Source organism: Sinohyriopsis cumingii, unplaced genomic scaffold, assembly GCF_028554795.1.
Source record: "Sinohyriopsis cumingii isolate HCF-2022 unplaced genomic scaffold, ASM2855479v2 utg001397l, whole genome shotgun sequence".
NCBI classification, from domain to species: Eukaryota; Metazoa; Mollusca; class Bivalvia; order Unionida; family Unionidae; genus Sinohyriopsis; species Sinohyriopsis cumingii.
The window spans coordinates 1035276-1058568 of record NW_028315993.1 but is presented as its reverse complement, the minus strand read 5'-3'; the positions used below and the strand labels follow the sequence as shown (position 1 = coordinate 1058568).

At 36.2% G+C, this 23293-nt stretch overlaps 1 protein-coding gene across 1 annotated transcript in view; it reads left to right on the top strand.

Moving 5' to 3' along the window:
• LOC149772534 (uncharacterized) overlaps positions 1-23293 on the top strand; it is an 88252-nt gene that overhangs the window by 26674 nt on the left and 38285 nt on the right. Inside the window, exons 5-9 of the mRNA XM_089947652.1 lie at positions 2426-2514; positions 9896-9977; positions 15525-15791; positions 20608-21192; positions 21704-21918. Coding sequence (XP_089803778.1) covers positions 2426-2514; positions 9896-9977; positions 15525-15791; positions 20608-21192; positions 21704-21918 — 1238 coding nt within the window. The remainder of the gene's footprint in view (positions 1-2425; positions 2515-9895; positions 9978-15524; positions 15792-20607; positions 21193-21703; positions 21919-23293) is intronic.

Sequence of the window (23293 nt, the reverse complement as noted above, 5' to 3'; positions counted from 1 at the left end):
ATTCATATGCATATCATATCGCTTGATTCTAGTGTCATGTGCATATGTATATATTATATCAATGCAAAATTTGTTCTCTGTGCTACATTTCACTGTCGGACTCTAGTCCAACATACCTATCTGACGTCACTCATGTGTACACCCAGTAAGATATTTACGCTTCTCTTCTGACAATCGTATACTCATTATTCCAAGCATGAAAACAAAGTCATATGGACAGCATTCTTTTGCATACCAGGGCCCAGCAATGTGGAATGAATTGCCCACTGAACTTAGACACAAAGACACAGTGATCACATTCAAGAGAGCTCTCAAAACTCACTTATTTCGATAGCAAGAGCAAACTTAAAGACCTAATAATGTTTCCTACCTGAAATATTCTCAGCATGTTTTTTATTTTTTTAATATTTTTTTAATTTCATGTTGTTTGTTTTTGTAATAATATTATTATGTTTCTTATCTTATAGGTGTTGTCTAAAGTTATAAAGTGCTTAGAGCTTCTAAAGATTAGGCGCTATACAAAGTCCTCATTATTATTATTATATATATATATATATATATATATATATATATATATATATATATATATATATATACACTGGTATATTTACATGTTCCTGATCTTAGTGTCCTTGGTATGGAGGGGATAATTATATACCTGCATGTTGCCCAATGACTTAATCAAAATAAACATATAAATGACAGAGAAAACTGAAAATCACTTTGAAATTTTGATTGATATAAAAGAAATGTAGAATTTGTTTTAAAGAACCTCCCAAAATTGATTAAGCCACATAAAGCGATTTGTTGTAGATGGACATAATTATTAGAATGCTCCAATCACATGACTGACTTTACAATTAACAAAATTATTCTGGAAATTCTATACAATATTTATAGGTTACTGCATTTTTATGGGAAAATATGAACAAGGTTTTCAGATGTAAATATTGCATGACCTTGGAAGTGCATTATATCCATCTGACAAAACAAATTTATATTTTCCCATACAAACACATTAATAATTATGTACAGTATACACAGCATATACATGATGTGAAGAATCTGGCTTGACACTAAATAATTAATCAATTTTAAAATTCAAATTATCCGGCTTGGAACACATACACAGAGATCTGTGTAAACATAATACTATCCTGCATTGAAAAATTCAACTATGAAAATGATGTAAAATTACAGAAAAGAAGGCAGTATTTTTTGTACCAGAATTGTTCAGTTTTCTAAAGATTTCATCCATTTAAGACGTTGATTAGGAAAAGAAGAAATGATAGGAGCCTGCCTTATGTCACTGGAAATGTTGTTCCATACCGGTGGACCAGTATATTGAAAACTTGTTTTAAATAATTCCTTCTTTGGGTATGGTATAATATAATTTTCACTTCTTACGGACCTTAAATTTGGATTACCCCCAGCATCACTTTTGTGAAAGATATTGCTTAGATAGACAGGAATTGCTTTTCTAGATACTTTATACATCAATTTGGCCTTTCCAAGAAATATTTTTTCATGTATTGTTAAAGTTCCCTTTATATTATTCACTGCATCCTGAAAATTGTCTATAAGTTGATCTAGAATTAAATGGCAAGCCCTCTTTTTGGAGTCATAAGAGTGTTGTTATGTTTGAATTAGAGGTATTACCACAAATTACATTACAGTAGTCCAGATATGGCTGAATATAACTTTTATAAAAGATGGCCATATACTGAAGAGGAATGTATGTTTTTTTATTTTCCACAGTAGCCAAAGATAAGAATTAACCTTTTTTGAAACATGTGAATAGACCAAGTAAGATTGTTATCTATGAATACACCAAGAATTCTATCTTGAGAGGTCATATTAAGGCTCACATTGTCAAATAGAACCTGGAGTTTGTCCCTCTCTAGCCTTGCTCATTTTTGTTGTGTTGTAACTAGTAAAGCTTTCGTTTTTTTTCTGTATTTATTATCATACTGTTTTCCTTGCACCATACTTGAAGTCTGTTGAGAGCATTTTGTTAGTTATTTTGAAGTATCATTTTGGTTTTACCCATCCCAGACAGTGTAGTATCATTTGCATAGAGGTCAGTGGAAGAAATTGAAATTCCAATCTTAAGAGGTAAATCATTGATAAATATAATGAATAACAAAGGTCCAAGGATAGAGCCTCGTGGTACTTCACAATTATTATGTGTATGAGGAAATTTTGATTTGATATCCTGTTCAGAACATAATTGAAATATTCATATGTGCATATACAAAAAGCTTCTTTGAGATTCATCCAGTTAAAGGATGTCTGTAACAAGAAATTTCTTATTCTCAGGCTTTCACAAATTAATTTGACTGCAGACTTGTTTATTCATATTTTAATATCTCCATTTAAATTGTCCCTATCAATGAAGCTGACAGTTTGTTCTGTTTTTGTGTAGGAAAGCACAGAGTTCCTGAAGTTCTGGTGAGTGATGAAAGAAAACAGCCTGTTACTGAGAAGACGTCAGCTGTCAAAGAACAGGGAGCTGTAAGTACTCTTTATCATGGACCATGTACAGATTTCCACCCACTCAATATTTGTAATGTTGTCATAGTAACAATTTTAAGCATTAAGATATCAAACAGGATTCCTGGATATATCATAGCAATGCATATTCTCATGATGGAAGAAAATGAAACATTTATGTTGGGTTATTGTTTTTCCTGAACAAAAATCATAAACCAAATATTGCTTCTATTTTCATTCAGATGCTAGCAAGCTGTATTCATCTGAATATTTGTGATTTGCTTTATGAACACTGTTTGATACAAGTTTTGTATTTTTCGTTTTCCATATGTTAGATTGAATTACCAAGTGATATTTCCCAAGTTTTTTGTCAGAGCACCTGGCTTGATAAGCTAATGGTTTGTAAAGGCAGAACTCTATTTTCCAGTTCACTTTTGATTGAGTCACAAATTCAAAACATGAACTTGATTAGTGCTAAGTAGAGTTCCACAGCTTCCTGAGAATGTTTGACTTTAATCCTTTGACTTGTAAAGGCAAAGCCCTCTTTTTATTTCATGTGACAACATTTGGATTGAGTTTTATCCTTGCTCTGTTGACACTTCTAAGCTCCATCCGAGCATACCGGTACTGGTTAGAACTTTGAAGTGACACCCTGTTAATCTCTAAAAGTGTGTTTTGGAGTGGGTTTCCCGTCTCCCTTAGAGGTCTGTAGGTGTTATTGTTTAAAAAAGTAATGTGATATAAAATTGTGCAGGGTCGATTTCTTTTTTATCCATCAGATTCTTAGAGTTTTTTATTTATCCCAAGAAGAAGCAAACACTTTCTTCCCTTTGTCCATGCTGACAGTGGGCCTGATTTCTACCATTGTTGCTTCGGATTTAGGGTTGTACTATTACTCCAAAGGCTAATTACGGTCCTGTAATAGTTTCCTTCCCTCTCCCTATAATAATTTAAAAGTGACTTTTCTAGAGTCATTTTGTTCGAGCATGTGTTTTTCTTTCTTTAGTTTGTGTAATGTATGCATGCATTATTTTTTGGACAGCATAGCTAGGTCAAATCTAAGAGTTGTTTACATCCTATCTAAAACTTCCCAAGAAGAATAAATGTCTAAAAGCAGTTTTTCTGTTTGATGAGTGTAAGTTGTGCGTTTATATAATAAATTATGCCTTAGCCTAGAAAAGGGGGTTACCATGGATGGACGCTAGGGGGCAAGAGTGGTGAACTTTATTTCATGGACAACAGCTTTGGATCCATTGCCAGATAATGTTTTTATCAAACTGGTGAAAATGACATAGGGGCCCTTGAGCCCAACATAGTGGTAATCAGTTATTGCAATTGAGTAGACAGTTTCTGGATCGTGGTGTCCAGTTTGTTTTATTTGGAGCATTATTGCCTTGGTTCCATCCATGAGGGATGACCCATTATTCTGTAGGACGGATGGATTCCATGGTGTTTACATGAACCTAGATGGTGTGCATCTGAATGCACAGCGGTGCAGGTGGTTTTACAACAGACTATTGTCTTCAATTCAAAGACATATTCAGTGACTTTAATATTTTGAGTTGAAATTTTGAATGTTTATATTATGGTGGAAAGTCCAAGAACAGAATCTTTATTTGAAACTCTCTGCTTGAAATCTCCATCATATTTTCTCAACATTAACAGTTTTTGTTTTGTATTCTTAATAGCCAAAGATATTTTTTTCTTAAAAGTGTAAGGTTAAAATATTATGTGATTTATATAATCAGGTCATGTTTGCTATTCTTTTGAGTTGTTAGTGGAGGTGTCAATGTGGGTCCTTTTAAGGTGTCAGGTTATGACATCCCTACTATTTTACTCTGCCACTATATTCTAATTTTGTACAATTTGGTTTATAATGAGTTACTGATGTCTGTGTATCTAGGATTAAATCACAGGGTGCCCGCAGCTAGAGTCCTGTTTAGGTGTCACGGTTGACATCTCCAGTGCGGGCGTGTCGTGATTTTTCTTTTTTCATATGAATTATAAAATTTAAGTCATTTGAAGTATGCAAGACTTCATATTTTACAGTTAAAAATTTTGAAATAAATTCTAGAGTTCAGCCGTATTTGTTGTTTTCTTTTTGGTTATTAATGGAGAGGTCAGTGTGGGACCAGTTAAGGTGTCACTTTTGACATTCCCATAATCACACCCCGCTGTAATTTTTTTTTTTTTAAAGAATTGTCAGATTTTTTCTTTTAAGGTTGTTGATTTAAATTTCTGTAATACATGTGTAATTCATGTATTAAAGAGAGGCTACAGCGGCGGATTCCAAAAATCTGCAGGTGTATTTATCCTCTTTTTCTTGAAGAAAGAAGTATGTGTTACAAGTGATGTCATCTAATGATTGCCACCTAGTTCTACAACTGTATTCTAGCTTGCAGCTAGAAAGGGATTGCAGGTCTTGTGTTTTTAAAGTAGCATTTAGGCTATCCAGACTGTTCTAATGTGTTTTTCTGTAATTAAATTTCCTAGTGTATGGTGTAAGTCTGGTGTTTTTGAACTAGCCTTTAGGCTATCCAGACTGTTTTGATGTGTTTTTTAATAGGGTTTAGGTAACCTTTTTTATTCCTTCTCTCATTTATTGCCATAAATATAAAGTTTATTGTTTTGATGTATAATTGTATAATTGATTGTCATTAATTTGGTTGGTGTAGGGTAGCTTAAGTGGATTGAAATTACCTTGTTTTCTAATAATTTTATTTATTAATTTTTGTCTTTGGTTGGTGAGGTAATACAATCTAGTATTATGTGCTTTTTACTGTCAATTGCAGTTTTGCAAAGAAAGCATTTGCATAAGTGGGGTATCATGTTTCTATTGTAGGCTTCTTCATCTGTCCACCACACATTGTGTAAATAAAGATACATGTTTGCTTGTTTGTTGGGCTCTTTAATCCCCTTGCAATGTTTCCATATACTTGGCCAATCTACATTTGTTACTTTGGTGGCCTAGTGGTTAGAGCGTTCGCCTCGGATGCGGGAGGTCGTGGGTTCGATCCCCGGCCGAGTCATATCAGAGACTTAAAAAATGGTACTAACAGCTGCCTCACTTGGCGTTCAGCATTAAGAGGTTAGTGTTAGGACTGGTCGGCCTGGTGTCAGGATAATGTGACTGGGTGGGACATCATGCTACATGTCTGCGGCATGATGCCCCAGTGCTAGACATCACTATAAACTACCACATTGCAGACATCGTAGCGATATGACTGAACAATTGTTAAAGCTACGTTAAAAATCAAAATCACATCACACACATCACTTTGGTTTCAGCATGGATGGGTTTGTATTTAGTTGTGTCTATTATTTGTTTTTCTATCATCTTTTTATCAGCAGTTTGCCATAAATCTTTTTTTGATTGAAATTTTTTAATTGTCAAGGTTATTTTGCATGTACATTTGTGGGGGGGTAACTGATATTTTTAGAGTTTTATTTTTTTTGGATATCAATTTTATTAGTAAGTGATTTTCTAAACCAGTAAATATATAGTCCTTGCTCATTGGTTAATCCATATGAATTATTTTTCCAATTGTCAATTAGTAGGATTTCTGTTTTATTTGCATTAATTTGTGAGCCAGAGGCTTTTCTAAAATTAGTATATTGGTTGATATGATGAAAAAATGATGATTTGGTAGTTATAATATTAGAGCAATCATCCGCGTGTTGAAAAGTTTTACATTCTGTATTCATGTTAGGTATCTTAATTCCTTTTATTTGGTCATGTTGTTGTATTGCTCTTTGTAATGCTTCAATTCATAAAACATATAACAACATGGTATTAATGGCCATGAAACAGAATGTGACTGCTTGGATCAATGGCTATGGAACATAATGTGACTGCTTCTATTAATGGCTATGAAACAGAATGTGACAAAATGGTATTAATGGCTATAAAACAGAATGTAACTGCTTGTATTAATGGCTATAAAACAGAAAGTGACTGCTTGGATTAATGGCTATGGAACAGAATGCGACTGCTTGGATTCATGGCTATGAAACATAAAGTGACTGCTTGTATTAATGGCTATGAAACAGAATGTGACTGCTTGGCTTAATGGATATGGAAGAGAATTTGACTGCTTGGATTAATGGCTATGAAACAGAAAGTGACTGCTTGGATCAATTTCTATGAAACAGAATGTGACTGCTTGTATTAATGGCTATGGAACAGAATGTGACTGCTTGGGTTAATGGCTACGGAACAGAATGTGACTGCTTGTATTAATGGCTATGAAACAGAATGTGACTGCTTGTATTAATGGCTAAGAAACAGAATGTGACAACATGGTATTAATGGCTATAAAACAGAATGTGACTCACTGCTTGTATTAATGGCTATGAAACAGAAAGTGACTGCCTGGATTAATGGCTATGAAACAGAAAGTGACTGCTTGGATTAATGGTTATGAAACATAATGTGACTGCTTGGATTAATGGATATGGAACAGAATTTGACTGCTTGGATTAATGGCTATGGAACAGAATGTGACTGCTTGTATTAATGGCTATGGAACAGAATGTGACTGCTTGGATTAATGGCTATGAAACAGAATGTGACTGCTTGTACTAATGGCTATGAAACAGAAAGTGACTGCTTGGATTAATGGCTATGAAACATAATGTGACTGCTTGGATTAATGGCTATGAAACAGAAAGTGACTGCTTGGATCAATTTCTATGAAACAGAATGTGACTGCTTGGATTAATGGCTATGAAACATAATGTGACTGCTTGGATTAATGGCTATGGAACAGAATATGACTGCTTGGATCAATGGCTATGGAACAGAAAGTGACTGCTTGGATCAATTTCTATGAAACAGAATGTGACTGCTTGGATTAATGGCTATGGAACAGAATGTGACTGCTTGTATTAATGGCTATGAAACAGAATGTGACTGCTTGGATCAATGGCTATGAAACAGAATGTGACTGCTTGGATTAATGGCTATGGAACAGAATGTGACTGCTTGGATCAATGGCTATGGAACAGAAAGTGACTGCTTGGATCAATTTCTATGAAACAGAATGTGACTGCTTGGATTAATGGCTATGGAACAGAATGTGACTGCTTGGATTAATGGCTATGGAACAGAATGTGACTGCTTGTATTAATGGCTATGAAACAGAATGTGACTGCTTGGATCAATGGCTATGAAACAGAATGTGACTGCTTGGATTAATGGCTATGAAACAGAATGTGACTGCTTGGATCAATGGCTATGAAACAGAACGTGACTGCTTGGATTAATGGCTATGGAACAGAATGTGACTGCTTGGATTAATGGCTATGGAACAGAATGTGACTGCTTGGATCAATGGCTATGGAACAGAATGTGACTGCTTGGAGTAATGGCTATGAAACAGAATGTGACTGCTTGGATTAATGTTCAGAGTTGGTAGGGATAAGGGACTATAACTGTGTGAAAAAATAACTCAGCTTCTTACAGACTTTAATGTTGAGATAGTTAACCTTTAAGATTTAAAACTAATTATACAGTCTGTGGAAGGCAGATGTATTTAAATGAGGCCAACTGCTTCACAGTGTGGTCTAGGGATGACTGATGGTGGATTTATTTGCAACAAGGTGGAAAACTAAACTGCCCACCTGTTTCTTGCTGTTACCAGACCTGATTGCATGGGCCATCAATGCTCTAGCTGTTTCCAGACCTGACTGCATGGGCCATCAATGCTCTAGCTGTTCCCAGACCTGATTGCATGGGCCATCAACTCTAGCACTCAACTGAGAGTTACTTTAGGTGACAAATCATGGATAACTGGTGATAGATATACACAAACAAGTCTTAGTGATCTTAATGTTGCCCAAACAGATGAATTCACTGATCTCCCATCCATATCCATAACAAGAATGCTTTCATGAATGGCTATTTTCCTACATGCAGTGAATAGAAAGAAGTTGACAATGCAGTTATGGAGATGATCTTGTAATATAGACGACCATACACTCAAAATGCATTTAAGGAAAAGTGATGAGGTTTCACGACCAGGTGTCACTGAAATGTTGCAACCCTATCGGCTCACATTCCACAACTGGCCAGCTTCTTTCTCTTTGATCAGAGGATATCTATCTTTGATTTCTAAAACCTTCAGATTTCATGGATGAGAGGACACTGGTCACAACAAAGACTTTTCTAAACTGCTAATTGTGATCAATCCCAGCCATTGTTTAAACAATCAGTACTGTGGGATTATGTGATTATACTGAAGGAGTTGAATATTTAGTGAATTACATTTCACTTAAGTGAAACTGTCCAGTATTAAATAATATTCTTTATTACAAGATTTCATTGAAGGAAAAACAATAATTGTGTTAAATTTTGTTGTGCTGTCATGGCAACACATAAGCATTCTAGTATTGGAATACACTGGAACAGATTTCAGATTAGTGAGAAATTGATAATTCAAGTAGAATTAGAATTACAATCCAAGGATTCACATGCTGTACGTTATTATTATTCTTGGCCTTTATTTGATTTTGTGTTTTATTGAAATTTTTACATTTGGAAAACTTGAATGCTTGTTTTTTTCTTCTGTTTTACACAATTTTTAAGCCCCTAGAGGTAACACTTAGTTTCAAGGTTAAGTAGATGTGGCACTAGGCTACATACCTGCTTTGTCAGCTCTGGCTGGAGTCAGAAAGAAGGAAGGTGGAACAACTTGCTGCATAGATGATCAATTAAGGGATCAGTTATACTACTAGCCTAGGAGGCTCACTCATTAGGTTAGTCCCATGACCCCAATGAGCATCTTCAAGTTGAGAACAACCCCATTTAGACAGGGACAATGGAACCCCTCTTGCCTTTAGTGAGGATAAAGGACAATGATTTCAACACCATCATAGTGGACTCAGTTGAGTTCTCAGAGGAACCAGTGGCAGTGGTCCGTTCCATTAGGGTTTCTGACTCCTTTCCACCAGTCAGATTAGGTGATGGAAGAGGAGGCTAGGTCAAAGTTGACAGCTGTTTTCACCCAGAGCTGTCTCAAGCTTTTTTGACAGTGCAGATGAGACAGTTCACTATAGGCAGAGGAGTTTCTCTGGGCATAATCTTGTCTAGATTTTCTGTTCCATCTGCACTCGGCAATACGATGGGAACTTGCATAGTTTCCTTAGAGACAATACAAGACAAGAGTTCAGCAGGCAGCAGTAGGGTTGGCCTGCTGTCTCCTATTGTATGCCTTGGCTCCTGGTTTCTGTCTCAAGCTAAAGTGTCATCTACCAGCTTGGCCAATGTTATTGCCCATTGGATTAGGGCATAGTACAAATGGAGAGATTGGCCAAGGCATGACTTTACACCATAATGTAGCAATGTTATTTATGGTTCTTTGTAAGTGCATGTCAGCTAATTGATCTCTCTTTTGTTATCTAGGTAGATCAGTGGCAGTCAAGCGTAGAGAGAGAGGTGCCTCCAGTTGTACAGGTCCCAGTGGATTCTGTTGTTGACAACCAAGGTAACGGTAACTGCATGCATTGTAACAAGTGTAGTAATAAATTGAGTATTGTGAGGTATTCCTATAGCAGGTACATTAGGCAATATATACTGATGTATAGAATTCTGTTTCTTACATAAGACCAGTAGATATAGACTATTATATTTCATTTTATCTGGTGCTTTACGGCACAGCTACTACATTCGTTGGTTGTGTGTATGACATATTAACTACCCCACAGCTGTGGCTGCCTTATAGAACAGTAGAAAAAATTAAAGTGGCAATGTAACCATTCATAAAATACTTAAGCATCAATCATTTAGGAATTTACACATTTGGGTTGTTCATATTTCAAAGTATGTGGTTGTTTTAAGATTTGAATGGATGAGGGAAATTTGATTTTGATTGGAGTGTGCACCAGTGAAGAGCATAGGGTTGATGATTATTGATAGAAAATGTAAGGAAGAAAATATTAAATCTTCAGAAAATCATCTGTAGTTATTCCCTAAAATAGAGGTAAATTGTTGACTTAAATGTCCAAAATCTTAAAGGGAATCTATGTCTGGGCAGGAGGATTTCATCTCCCACAGGACCTGAACCTTATACTGGTCTGAGGTCCTGGACTGATTCTGTTTAGCTGCAGACTGGTAATATGTAAGCAACAATAGTCCACTGGACCTTTGAATTTCTTATTTGTTCCTGTAATTGAAGATAATGTGCTTTTTAATCCTTAAAACATCTCAAATGATTTTTAAGAAATAGCACCAATACAAGAGGAAGTTGAGCCATAGTGAGTGGCTAGTGTTGTAAAATATCTCTGGAAATCTGCAAATTTAGTTGGCAATATGCTGACTGCTAGGCTTAGGCCTGATCCTTGTGGATCAACAATTTGTTCTGCATAGCTAAATCTTTGCATCAGTATTATCGGATTACTATATGTTCTAGATGCTAAGAGCTTATTCAAGTATGTATTTACTGGCACAAGGCAAGAATCAACCACAGAGAATTTGTCTGCCTCAAGATGTGTTGCAATAGAGGTCATCCGAAAAGCAGGTCTGACAGGATCACTGGAAAAAATGTATGGCCATGTGTTGGGCATATCTACCAAGTGTTCCATTTTTTCCCGTATTGGATCTGTAGCTTGGATCTGAATAGTTATACTTTTCCTTGTTTTTTATTTTAAAAAATTGATTCCAATTCTTTTTTTTAGATGAGGCACCCTGTTCCAGTATGACATAAATGTATTGCATATAGATAGTATCATTATAAGGATATGGAGTTTAAAGGACAATTATGTGGTCAAGTTTAGATTTGTGAGGGAAACCATATTGTCAAGGAGAACATTTTGCGTTTTGCGTCAGAGCATCAGATTCCTGCATCACAGAAGTCTAATTAAATTATTACAACAGTATGACTCCTGCATCACTGCAGTCTAATTCAATCGTTACAACAGTCTGACTACAGCATCACAGCAGTCTAATTCAATCATTACAACAGTCTGACTCCTGCATCACAGCAGTCTAATTAAATCATTACAAGAGTCTGATTCCTGCATTACATCAGTCTAATTCAATTATTACAACAGTCTGACTCCTGCATCACAGCAGTCTAATTCAATCATTACAACAGTCTGACTCCTGCATCACAGCAGTCTCAGTCATTACAACAGTCTGACACCTGCATCACAGCAGCCTAATTAAATCATTACAAGAGTCTGATTCCTGCATTACATCAGTCTAATTCAATTATTACAACAATCTGACTCCTGCATCACAGCAGTCTAATTCGATCATTATAACAGTATGACTCCTGCATCACAGCAGTCTCAATCCTGCAACACAGCAGTCTAATTCAATCATTACAACAGCCTCACTCCTGCATCACAGCAGTCTAATTCAATCATTACAACAGTCTAACTCCTGCATCACAGTAGTCTGACTCCTGCATCACAGCAGTCTAATTCAATCATTACAACAGTCTGACTCCTGCATCACAGCAGTCTAATTCAATCATTACAACAGTCTGACTCCTGCATCACAGTAGTCTCAGCAGTCTAATTCAATTATTACAATAGTCTGACTCCTCCATCACATCAGTCTGACTCCTGCATCACAGCAGTCTAATTCAATCATTACAACAGTATAACTCCTGCATCACATCAGTCTGATTCAATCATTATAACAGTCTGATTCCTGCATCACATTAGTCTAATTCAATCATTACAACAGTCTGACTCCTGCATCACATCAGTCTAATTCAATCATTACAACAGTCTGACTCCTGCATCACAGCAGTCTCAGTCATTACAACAGTCTGACTCCTGCATCACAGCAGTCTAATTCGATCATTACAACAGTCTGACTCCTGCATCACAGCAGTCTGACTCCTGCATCACAACAGTCTAATTCAATCATTACAACAGTCTGACTCCTGCATCACAGCAGTCTAATTCAATCATTACAACAGTCTGACTCCTGCATCACAGCAGTCTAATTCAATCATTACAGCAGTCTGACTCCTGCATCACAGCAGTCTAATTCAGTCTTTACAACAGTCTGACTCCTGCATCACAGCAGTCTAATTAAATCATTACAACAGTCTGACTCCTGCATCACAGCAGTCTAATTCAATCATTCCAACAGTCTGACTACTGCATCACGTCAGTCTAATTCAATCATTACAACAGTCTGTCTCCTGCATCACATAAGTCTGATTCCTTCATCACATAATTCTGACTCCTGCATAACATCAGCTTGACTCTCACCTCACAGCAATCTCACTCCATCACAACAACCTGACTCATACATCACAACAGTCTGAATCATTACAGCATAGTCACTCATTACAGCAGTCTACATCACCTCAGACTGACTCCTGTATCATGGCAATCTGCCATCTGACTTTATTTATCACAGCAATGTGACTCCTTCATCACACCAATCTCATTCCTGCATAAGTATGATATCTGCATCAGAGCAGTGTGCAGTCTGATTCTTTTATCATAATAATCTGACTCCAGCATCACAGGAGTATGATTCCTCAATACAGCAGTCTGAACCCTGCATCACAACCATTTGCAGTCTGACCCCAGTATAACAACAGTCTGACTTCTGGATCACACTGGTCTGATTCCTTTATCACAAGAGTTTGATTCCTTCATCACATCAGTCTGACCCTTGCATCACACCAGTCTGACTTCTGGATCAAAACAGCCTGATTCCTTCATCACATAAGTCTGACTCCTGCATAACAGCAGCTTTACTGTCATTTCACAGCAATCTCATTCAATCACAACAACCTGACTCCTTCATCACAAGTCAGACTCATTACAGCACCGGCCAAATCATTACAACAGTCTGATTCTTGCATCACGTTTGGCTCCCGCATCACAACAGTCTTGCCTGACTATTGCCTTATAATTGTCTAACTCCTTCATCACAGCAGTCTGACTCCTGCATCACAACAGTCTAACTCCTTTATCACAACAGTCTAACTCCTTCATCACATCAGTCTAACTCCAGTATCACAACAGCCTCACTCCTGCCTCACAGCACACATACAGAATAATATCCTATGTTGCTTGGATACCACACACATTAGATACATGCAGATTTGCTAATCAAGAATCATCTTTCTTCTTGGTTTTAACATGAATTTTGGCATTATTTTCATTTTTTCTTCTGAAGTCGCCAAGTTATTAATTGAAAGTTGAAAGCCCTTCATCCTCCTCATCATTTGACAATCCACACTGCTCAAACAAATGTTGCAGAAATGCTATAACAGCGTGTAAGTGTGCAAATCTCAAACAATGGTGCAAAAGTGTTTTGACATTGTGCACTTGGAAAGCAGTGATGCATTAGAACTCTTGCAAACTTAGTTCAAAGTCGCACATTTAAAAGTACACTGTGCAGTATCATTTTTTTATTTTGCTGTTAAGATAAACTGAAAAAGTAAGAATCTAAACAAAAACTAAAAAGTAGGGTTACTTCTTGAATTGCAATAATTTTACCCTGTTAATTTGCGAATCCACTTGTAGCATGCTACTGAATTGCAAAACCACTGTTAATTATAAATTATGTAGATGTAGTTTAATATAAAATAATGCTTGAAATTGTGATAATTATTTATAGCAGGAAAACCAGGGGCCCCGAGTGGTCTAAAGCACTCACCATTATGGATCACTGTCATCTCACCTCAGTCTATGTGGGCTTGAGTCTCCAATTTGGCCAGTGTGGGTATGTGAGAAAGCTAGTAGCTTCACGTGGGTTGGTGGTTCTTTCTGGGATTTTACCAGGTTCTTCCTCCACAGTTAATACTGGCCACCATGTGTAGCCTATCCTGTTCTGAAAAATGGTGTTAAACCCTACAACAACAGGCTGACCTATGTATAATCAGTGTTGGTGTGCATATTACAATTAAACAGCAGAAGGAAAAGAGTGTAGAATTTTTAGTTTATCACCATCTGCAGGCAAAAATTCATAAGTGATGTCTAATGCCAGGTTAGATGAACTACCAATGAAAAAAGCAAAATCTGTTGCAAAGTGACAGTATATACTCTAATAAATTTGGAGTATGCGCATTTGGTTATAGCTCCCCATTTTAAGAAATTCTAAGATTTTTGTAATTACTTGTTCCTAGAACACAAAAAGAACATTTCAAAAGAACTTGCAGTAATGTAAATTAAATCCCAAGAAGTCCTAAAAGTTCTTTCCCAGATTCAAATGCATTGAGTTTAGAATTGACTCCAGTTGCATTCCAAATGAACTCCAGTTCTAAATGCGTGTATGTATCAATAACCATGAATGTGCTTATGATCTGACAATTTTGATGTATCACACTAATACTATCCTAAATATCATTATAACGATTCAGTTTTCCCCAAAAAGTGATTTACTCCAAAACTATTGAGCACTTTTGTAATTCTAGTGAATAATTTAATAAACTAACTTTTCTCAAATGTTAACTAAAACTTACTCATCCTCTTAATATTGATCTTAAAATAGGAATGATTACTTATCTTTGCTTCTATAATAATCTTATATAAAAACCTATAACAATACTAGGACAAGGATGAGGGTCAACAGTTCATTTCTAGAACATTCTCAAAGTTGACAACAAACTCAAGTGAAAAACTAATGTCCAGAACAACGATGAATGTAAACATGTTTACATCTAGTATTAATGATCTTAATATATAATTTAAGACCATAGAGATGTATTAACTATGTAACTGTTGTTTACAAAATGACATACTATTAGTTAGGAAGGCTATGAATTCAATTACTGACCAAGGTCACTCACACAATAGAGATATACATAACATATAATCAAGGAGAAAAGTCAACACACAACACAAATTAAATATAGATAACATCATTACAAGATTATAAAAAGAATTATTTAATGAATTTGAACCTTTTGTTTTCAGGTGTTTTAATTTTTAAATGTTTGGCAAAATATAAATCGGCACACATGTGATACTTTTCTTATAAACATATGTTTGTATCTTTGTTAGATATTTTTTGCAAAACTTGTCTTACATAAGTTTTTGAAATAATTTGATTTCAGGCTCTCTCATTCCTGTGGAGATCCTTCGCATGGATGATAAATCTCGTCAGCTATACAAAGAAGCTCTGCAAGATGGAAAGGAGAAGGTTTATAACATCCGAGTGATGGTGGTTGGTCAGTATGGGGTCGGAAAGACAACACTAACAAAGCGCCTCCTTGGACAGCAGGTTGATTTGTCCAAAAGAACAAGTACAGAGGGAATCGATGTATATAAACACTGTTGCAAAATCGCTCTGGACACTGGGGAATGGATAGCACAGCATGAAGGTAGGCCATCATTATCCCTGAGATTTATAAACAAAATACCGGAGTTTAATGATTCTGCCTGTGCATAAGTGTATCAGTAATAATGCCCCAGTGTACAAAACATTAGCTTTGCACAGAAAGACAGGAGTTTTATAATTATGCATGTCCAATGTGCATGTGTAATGATACACAATTCCTCATATATTGTTCAAATTCATAAATTTTATAAAGAACCGATGGGAATTTTATAACTCTGCTTGTCAAGGCCCATGTGTAGTGATTCATAAATCCCCTTTTACAAATCGCCTTCGCCTTGTTTTACAAGATAAGACAGAAGTTTTCTGATACTGCCTATCCAGAAGTGCACGATTAATGATGATAAATAATTTCTATAGTGTAAAAATTGCCATGTTTGACAAAGAAATTACGGGAGTTGTATGTTTATTCTGTCCAAAGTGTACTGATGCATAATTCCTCTTGTGATGTAGAAATCACCAAGTTCTAAAAAAACAGGAGTTGTTTGAATCTTGCATTAGAAAGTGCATGGTTTTTATGCTTAAATCTTCCTGTAGTGTACAAATTCCAAATCTTTATAAAGAAAAAACAGATGCGTTTTATGATTCGGTTTGTCCAGAGGTACATGAGTACTAATGCATAATTCTTCCTAATGTACCAATATCAATGTTTACAAAAAAAAGACTGGACATGTGTTAATCTACCTGTCCAAAAGGACATGAGAAATGCTATACAAATCTCTTATAATGTGCAAATAAACCTTGGGTTTTGACTGAGGTCATTTCGTGTCCTGCGTTAGCTTTGAACTTTGATTCATCCCAAATGTTGCAGTGAATGTATAGTGTGGGGTACCACACCAATTTTCTATGTTGGTATTTCTGTATATACAGCAATACTTACAACCTTAGTGTGCAATTATATTATTGACCAACAATTTATTGTTCTTGGAGAGGGGCCTGACACCTTTTTAATAAAACAATTATTTATATCAATAGCTAGAATAATATCTTGCGCTGATTTATAGCGAAGTAGAGGCATTATTTACCAATTACTTTGAGAAAAATAATCTTGAGATATAAGAAAATAAAATTTCCATTGTAAAAAAGAAAATCATTGTGTCCACTACCACAACCAAAAATTTCTAATAGCAAATTAATTTGCTATGTGTATGTTAACAGGGGTATAAATTGTAATCTAGATACTACATTGGAATGATAAACAGGAATAAAAATTGTAATATAGATACTGTAACTATATTGGGATGATAAACAGGGGTATAAATTGTAATATAGATACTGTAGCTACATTGGGATGATAAATAGGGGTATAAGTTGTAATCTAGATAATGTAGCTACATTGGATGATACACAGGGGTATAAATTGTAATCTAGATAATGTAACTACATTGGGATGATAAACGAGTATAAGTTGTAATCTAGATACTGTAGCTACATTGGGATGATAAATAGGGGTATAATTTGTAATCTAGATACTGTAGCTACATTGGGATGATAAACAGGGATACAAATTGTAATCTAGATACCGTAGCTACATTGGGATGATAAATAGCGGTATAACCTATAATCTAGATACTGTAGCTACATTGGGATGATAAATAGCGGTATAACCTATAATCTAGATACTGTAGCTACATTGGGATGATAAATAGCGGTATAACCTATAATCTATATACTGTAACTACATTGGGATGATAAACAGGGGTATAACTTGTAATCTAGATAATGTAGCTACATCGGGATGATGAAGAGGGTTATAAATTGTGTAATATTTCAACAGAAAACAAGTGTTCTCCTCATGCTGTCTGATATTCAATGTGGACACCACTGCAGCCTTATTTAATAAATAAAATTTCATTATTGCTTCTATTGCTGAGCGAAAGTCATATCAGCATGGGGCTTTTGTCTAAAGATGTACTATGGTGTCTCTGTTATACTTCAGTAAAAACTGTGCTGCTCTGATATTCAATATGGCTACCATGTCAGTATAGCCACCAGGTCAGGCCATGTGAATATGGCCACCGGGTCAGGCCATGTCAATATGGCCACCAGGTCAGGCTGTATCAATATGGCTACCATGTCAGTATGGCCACCAGGTCAGGCCGTGTCAATATGGCCACCTGGTCAGGCTGTATCAATATGGCTACTGTGTCAGTATGGCCACCGGGTCAGGCCATGTCAATATGGCCACCGGGTCAGGCAGTGTCAGTATGGCCACTGGGTCAGGCCGTGTCAATATGGCTACCATGTCAGTATGGCCACCGTGTCAAGCCGTGTCAATATGGCCATTGTGTCAGGCATTTATAAAATCATTATGCTATTCTAACTTAATTGAAAGTTATGTCAACATTGGGTTCTCAACAGAAGACTCTTACCTGGTAATGCTTAAGATTTGACCTGAAGTCTTATGGAAGAAAACTTGTGGAATAAAAGCAAAAGTGATGGTCATGTTTAGTTGGATCTTGGTTTTGTATTAGATCAGTGAAATTGGTCAGCAAACCAGACTGACTGTAACATAGTACCTCAGACGCCTTAAACTGCACATATGTTGTGATGCAGAACAGCTGAACGATGAAGCGATTGTCTGTTTTAAACGGCGTCCATGAAAAGAGCAGTCAGGATCAAAAGAGACAATAAATATCTCAAACGATTTAGCAATACAGAAAAAAGCAAGATAATATTCAGATTCATGGGGGAAATAGTAGGGAGGACAAAAGTTACATTTAGTGGACATTATGTGTTGATTTGGTATTTGCCACTTGGTGGGAAGGACCATTTTACATTTAGTGGACATTATGTGTTGATATGAGTATGCCACAGGGTGGGAAGGACAAAATTTACATTTAGTGGACATCATGTGTTGATTTGAGTATGCCACATGGTGGGAAGGACAACAGTTATATTTGGTGTACATCATGTATTGATTTGAGTATACCACATGGTAGGAAGGACAACAGTAACATTTAGTGTACATCATGTGTTGATTTGAGTACTCCATAAAGTGGGGATGATGATTACCATTGACACAATTTTGTTTTAAGGATTGTGTCAAGTTGAGAGATCTCACGAATCCATTTGACCCTGTTGGGTTTGGAACTGCCGTGTTTGAAACTCTATTGGAGGCATTTAAGATTAAACATTTGGAGAAAACAAATAATGCCTTGCTGAGAAGGTTTTCATAGGATTGGCAGGTCTGTATATTATGTATCCTAGGTAACCTAGATAAGCCCAATAAACCTATGGCATATCCTGTATCTGTTCAGATTCATGGGGGAAATAGTAGGGAGGACAAAAGTTACATTTAGTGGACATTATGTGTTGATTTGGTATTTGCCACTTGGTGGGAAGGACCATTTTACATTTAGTGGACATTATGTGTTGATATGAGTATGCCACATGGTGGGAAGGACAAAAGTTACATTTAGTGGAAAATCATGTGTTGATTTGAGTATGCCACATGGTGGGAAAGACAACAGTTACACAAGTCTAGAAAGCTTATGTCATACCCTGTATCTGGTATATGCTGTGCAACACAAGTCCAGCAAATTTTGTCATACCCTGTATCTGGCAATATGCTGTGCAACACAAGTCCAGTAAATATATGGCATACCCTGTATCTGGTATATGCTGTACAACACAAATTCAGTAAACTTATGGCATACCCTGCATCTGGTATATGCTGTGCAACACAAGTCCAGTAAACGTATAGCATACCCTGTATCTGGTATATGCTGTGCAACACAAGTCCAGAAAACTTATGGCATACCCTGTATCTGGCAATATGCTGTGCAACACAAGTCCAGAAAGCTTATGTCATACCTGTTATCTGGTATATGCTGTGCAACACAAGTCCAGTAAACTTATGGCATACACTGTATCTGGTATATGCTGCACAACACAAGTCCAGTAAACTTATGGCATACCCTGTATCTGGTATATGCTGTGCAACACAAGTCCAGTAAATGTATGTCATACCCTGTATCTGGTACCTTTGTGGAAACTCTTTTAAAGCTGATTGACAATTAACCCTTTCCTCTGCAAGTTATCAGTTGGCAATGGAAACATACCAACAGTGTGCATGTTTTGGATTTTTTACGTAGCTTTAAAAACATGTCAGTCATTTAGCTACCATGTCTGCAGTATGACTGTTTATAGCTATGTCTAGTACGGGGGCATCATGCTGTGGACATGTAGCATCATCTTCCACTTGGCCATATTATCCTGACACCATTCGAACTAGTCCTACCGACTTGAAACATCAATATGTAATTAGCGTTTAAAAACACAATCAGTAAAAGTACATACTGTAAATACATTTATTGAAGATTTTAACTGCGTCTCAAACCTACTAAAGTTATTATCATACCATACTCTCGTTTGCATACCTTATATAAATTAACATTTCAAAATATCTATAAAGTAATAAGTAATTTTTCAGCATTTGAAAATAACTAATTTTAAAATAAAATCTTAGTAAAATTATGTAAAGTAAAGATGTATCAAAACTTTTAAACAACCTTAGTGAATAAGAGGCTATGTTGTGCAGTATCATGAAGTACTTTGATCAAATATTTGTAGTTAATGTTTTCGTGGCACAGTATCGGGAAGTACTTTGTTCAAATATTTGTAGTTAATGTTTTCTTGGCACAGTATCATGAAGTACTTTGATCAAATATTTGTAGTTAATGTTTTCTTGGCACAGTATCATATGATATGTAGAGACAATGTAAGCAAGTACTAGTTTAGGCTCGCTATTCATCTCTGTATTTGGATTTAGAACAATTATCTTTCTGTTTTTCTGAAAGATTCAGAACAGTTGTTTCGAGTTCAACGTCTCGTGAAGCTCCTGACCCATCAAATTGAAAGGCCTGAAGTCAGTAATGAGCAGAGAGGTCAAACAGAGGTTATCTATCAAAGGGAGACAATTGAAGATTTGTGTGGTCCATTCCAATATAGTGACAGTGATGATGATGATATATCATCCAGCATTTCAGAGTCATACTTGGAGCAAGAAGCTGATAATACCAAGCATCAACCGGGAGAATCATCTTCAATCAAGGTGGATCAGAGTCCCCCAGCTAAGGATTCAAGTGGTGCTAACATTGAGGAGGGTGAAAGACATGTAACCAATAAAGTTGATGCAACAATGGAATTCCTTCAGTTGGTTGTTGAGAAGGCAGACAAGCTGGAGAAGAGATTAGCAGAATATGCAGCATTGGCCATGTGGGACTTTGCAGGCCAATATGTATTCTACACTACACACCAGACCTTTCTCACATGTCGTGCTATATACCTCTTGGTCACAGATCTTAGTCAGCACATCACAGATTTTGTGAAAGATGATGAATGCTTCTTTGATGTAGAAGGAGTAAAACTGTGTAAAGTCCAAGGTAATTTCCATTTCATATGATGATGTTAATCCATTTCTAGGAAACATAAAAAACAGTCTGTGTCAAGTTCAAGAAAATGTTAATCCATTCCAGTTAACTGGTAGTAAGATTGCAGCTTACATTATTCAGTATTATATATATATTGAATGATTATTATATGTACCAGTAATGAAAAATTGCAAATTGTTTCAAGACCAGAGATCATCAAAGCATCATAACCTGAGAAAGATTTGGTTTCAAATTAGTTATCCACTTCATTTTATACAATTCAAGCTTTCATAATTGACAAGTAGAGTCTATCATTAAATATTAAAGACGTAGTTAAATCAGATTAAGTTTAATATAATGCATTCAGACAACAAAGCCTTTGATGTGAATCCACTATTAACTGAAATGTTACTAAAGAAAGAAAGATCCCTGATCCTTTCTAATGTTATTGTGTGACTTGGTGTCATACTTGCAGAGTAGAGGAATGTAAAATATAATTAAATTTGTCTTTGTTCACTTTCAGACCTGGTTGAGGTTTGGCTCAATTCAGTACATTGCTGTGCACAGTCCTCTGTAACTGGTGCAGATTCTAAATCTGATAAGACAGTGACACCCCCAGCTCCTGACACTCGACTGACATCCCATGGAGCTAGTACCCCAGTGTCATCCTTAAATGTCGGCATCCCAGTGACTCCACCTGTAATTCTTGTTGGTACACATGTGGATAAAATACAACAGGTATATTCAGTTATTTAACATGAAACTTAATCCTTAGGTTACATACTTTGTCACCATGGCTTAATGTGTTGCCTGTAGAGGTCAGTATGCAAAAGCAATCTTAGTTTTTGTATACATTGTCACCATGGCTTGATGTGTTGGCTGTAGAGGTCAGTATGTAATAGCATACTTAGTTTTTTTATACATTATCACCATGGCTTGATGTGTTGTCTGTAGAGGTCAGTATGCAATAGCATACATAGTGTTTGGATACATTATCACCATGGCTTGATGTGTTGGTGTTGGCTGTAGAGGTCAGTATGCAATAGCATACTTAGTTTTTGTATACATTGTCACCATGGCTTGATGTGTTGTCTGTAGAGGTCAGTATGCAAAAGCATACTTAGTTTTTGTATACATTATCACCATGGCTTGATGTGTTGGTGTTGGCTGTAGAGGTCAGTATGCAATAGCATACTTAGTTTTTTTATACATTATCACCATGGCTTGATGTGTTGTCTGTAGAGGTCAGTATGCAATAGCATACATAGTGTTTGGATACATTATCACCATGGCTTGATGTGTTGGTGTTGGCTGTAGAGGTCAGTATGCAATAGCATACTTAGTTTTTGTATACATTGTCACCATGGCTTGATGTGTTGTCTGTAGAGGTCAGTATGCAAAAGCATACTTAGTTTTTGTATACATTATCACCATGGCTTGATGTGTTGGTGTTGGCTGTAGAGGTCAGTATACAATAGCATACTTAGTTTTTGTATACATTATCACCATGGCTTGATGTGTTGGTGTTGGCTGTAGAGGTCAGTATGCAAAAGCCTACTTAGTTTTTGTATACCTTATCATCATGGCTTGATGTGTTGTCTGTAGAGGTCAGTATGCAATAGCATACTTAGTTTTTGTATACATTGTCACCATGGCTTGATGTGTTGGTGTTGGCTGTAGAGGTCAGTATACAATAGCATACTTAGTTTTTGTATACATTATCACCATGGCTTGATGTGTTGGTGTTGGCTGTAGAGGTCAGTATGCAAAAGCATACTTAGTTTTTGTATACATTATCACCATGGCTTGATGTGTTGTCTGTAGAGGTCAGTATGCAATAGCATACTTAGCTTTTGTATACACTGTCACCATGGCTTGATGTGTTGCCTGTAGAGGTCAGTATGCAGTAGCATACTTAGTGTTCGGATACATTGTTAGAATTACTTGACATGATGCCTGTAAAAGACACAAATAAATGCACCACTCACATCCACAAATTGTCAAATAAATGACTGTGTCACATTTTTCTCCTTTTCTGTAACCTTGGAAGTAAGCTTTGTTGTTGTAGTTTAAAGCCATATTTCAGCACACAATAGGCTATACATGGTGGCCA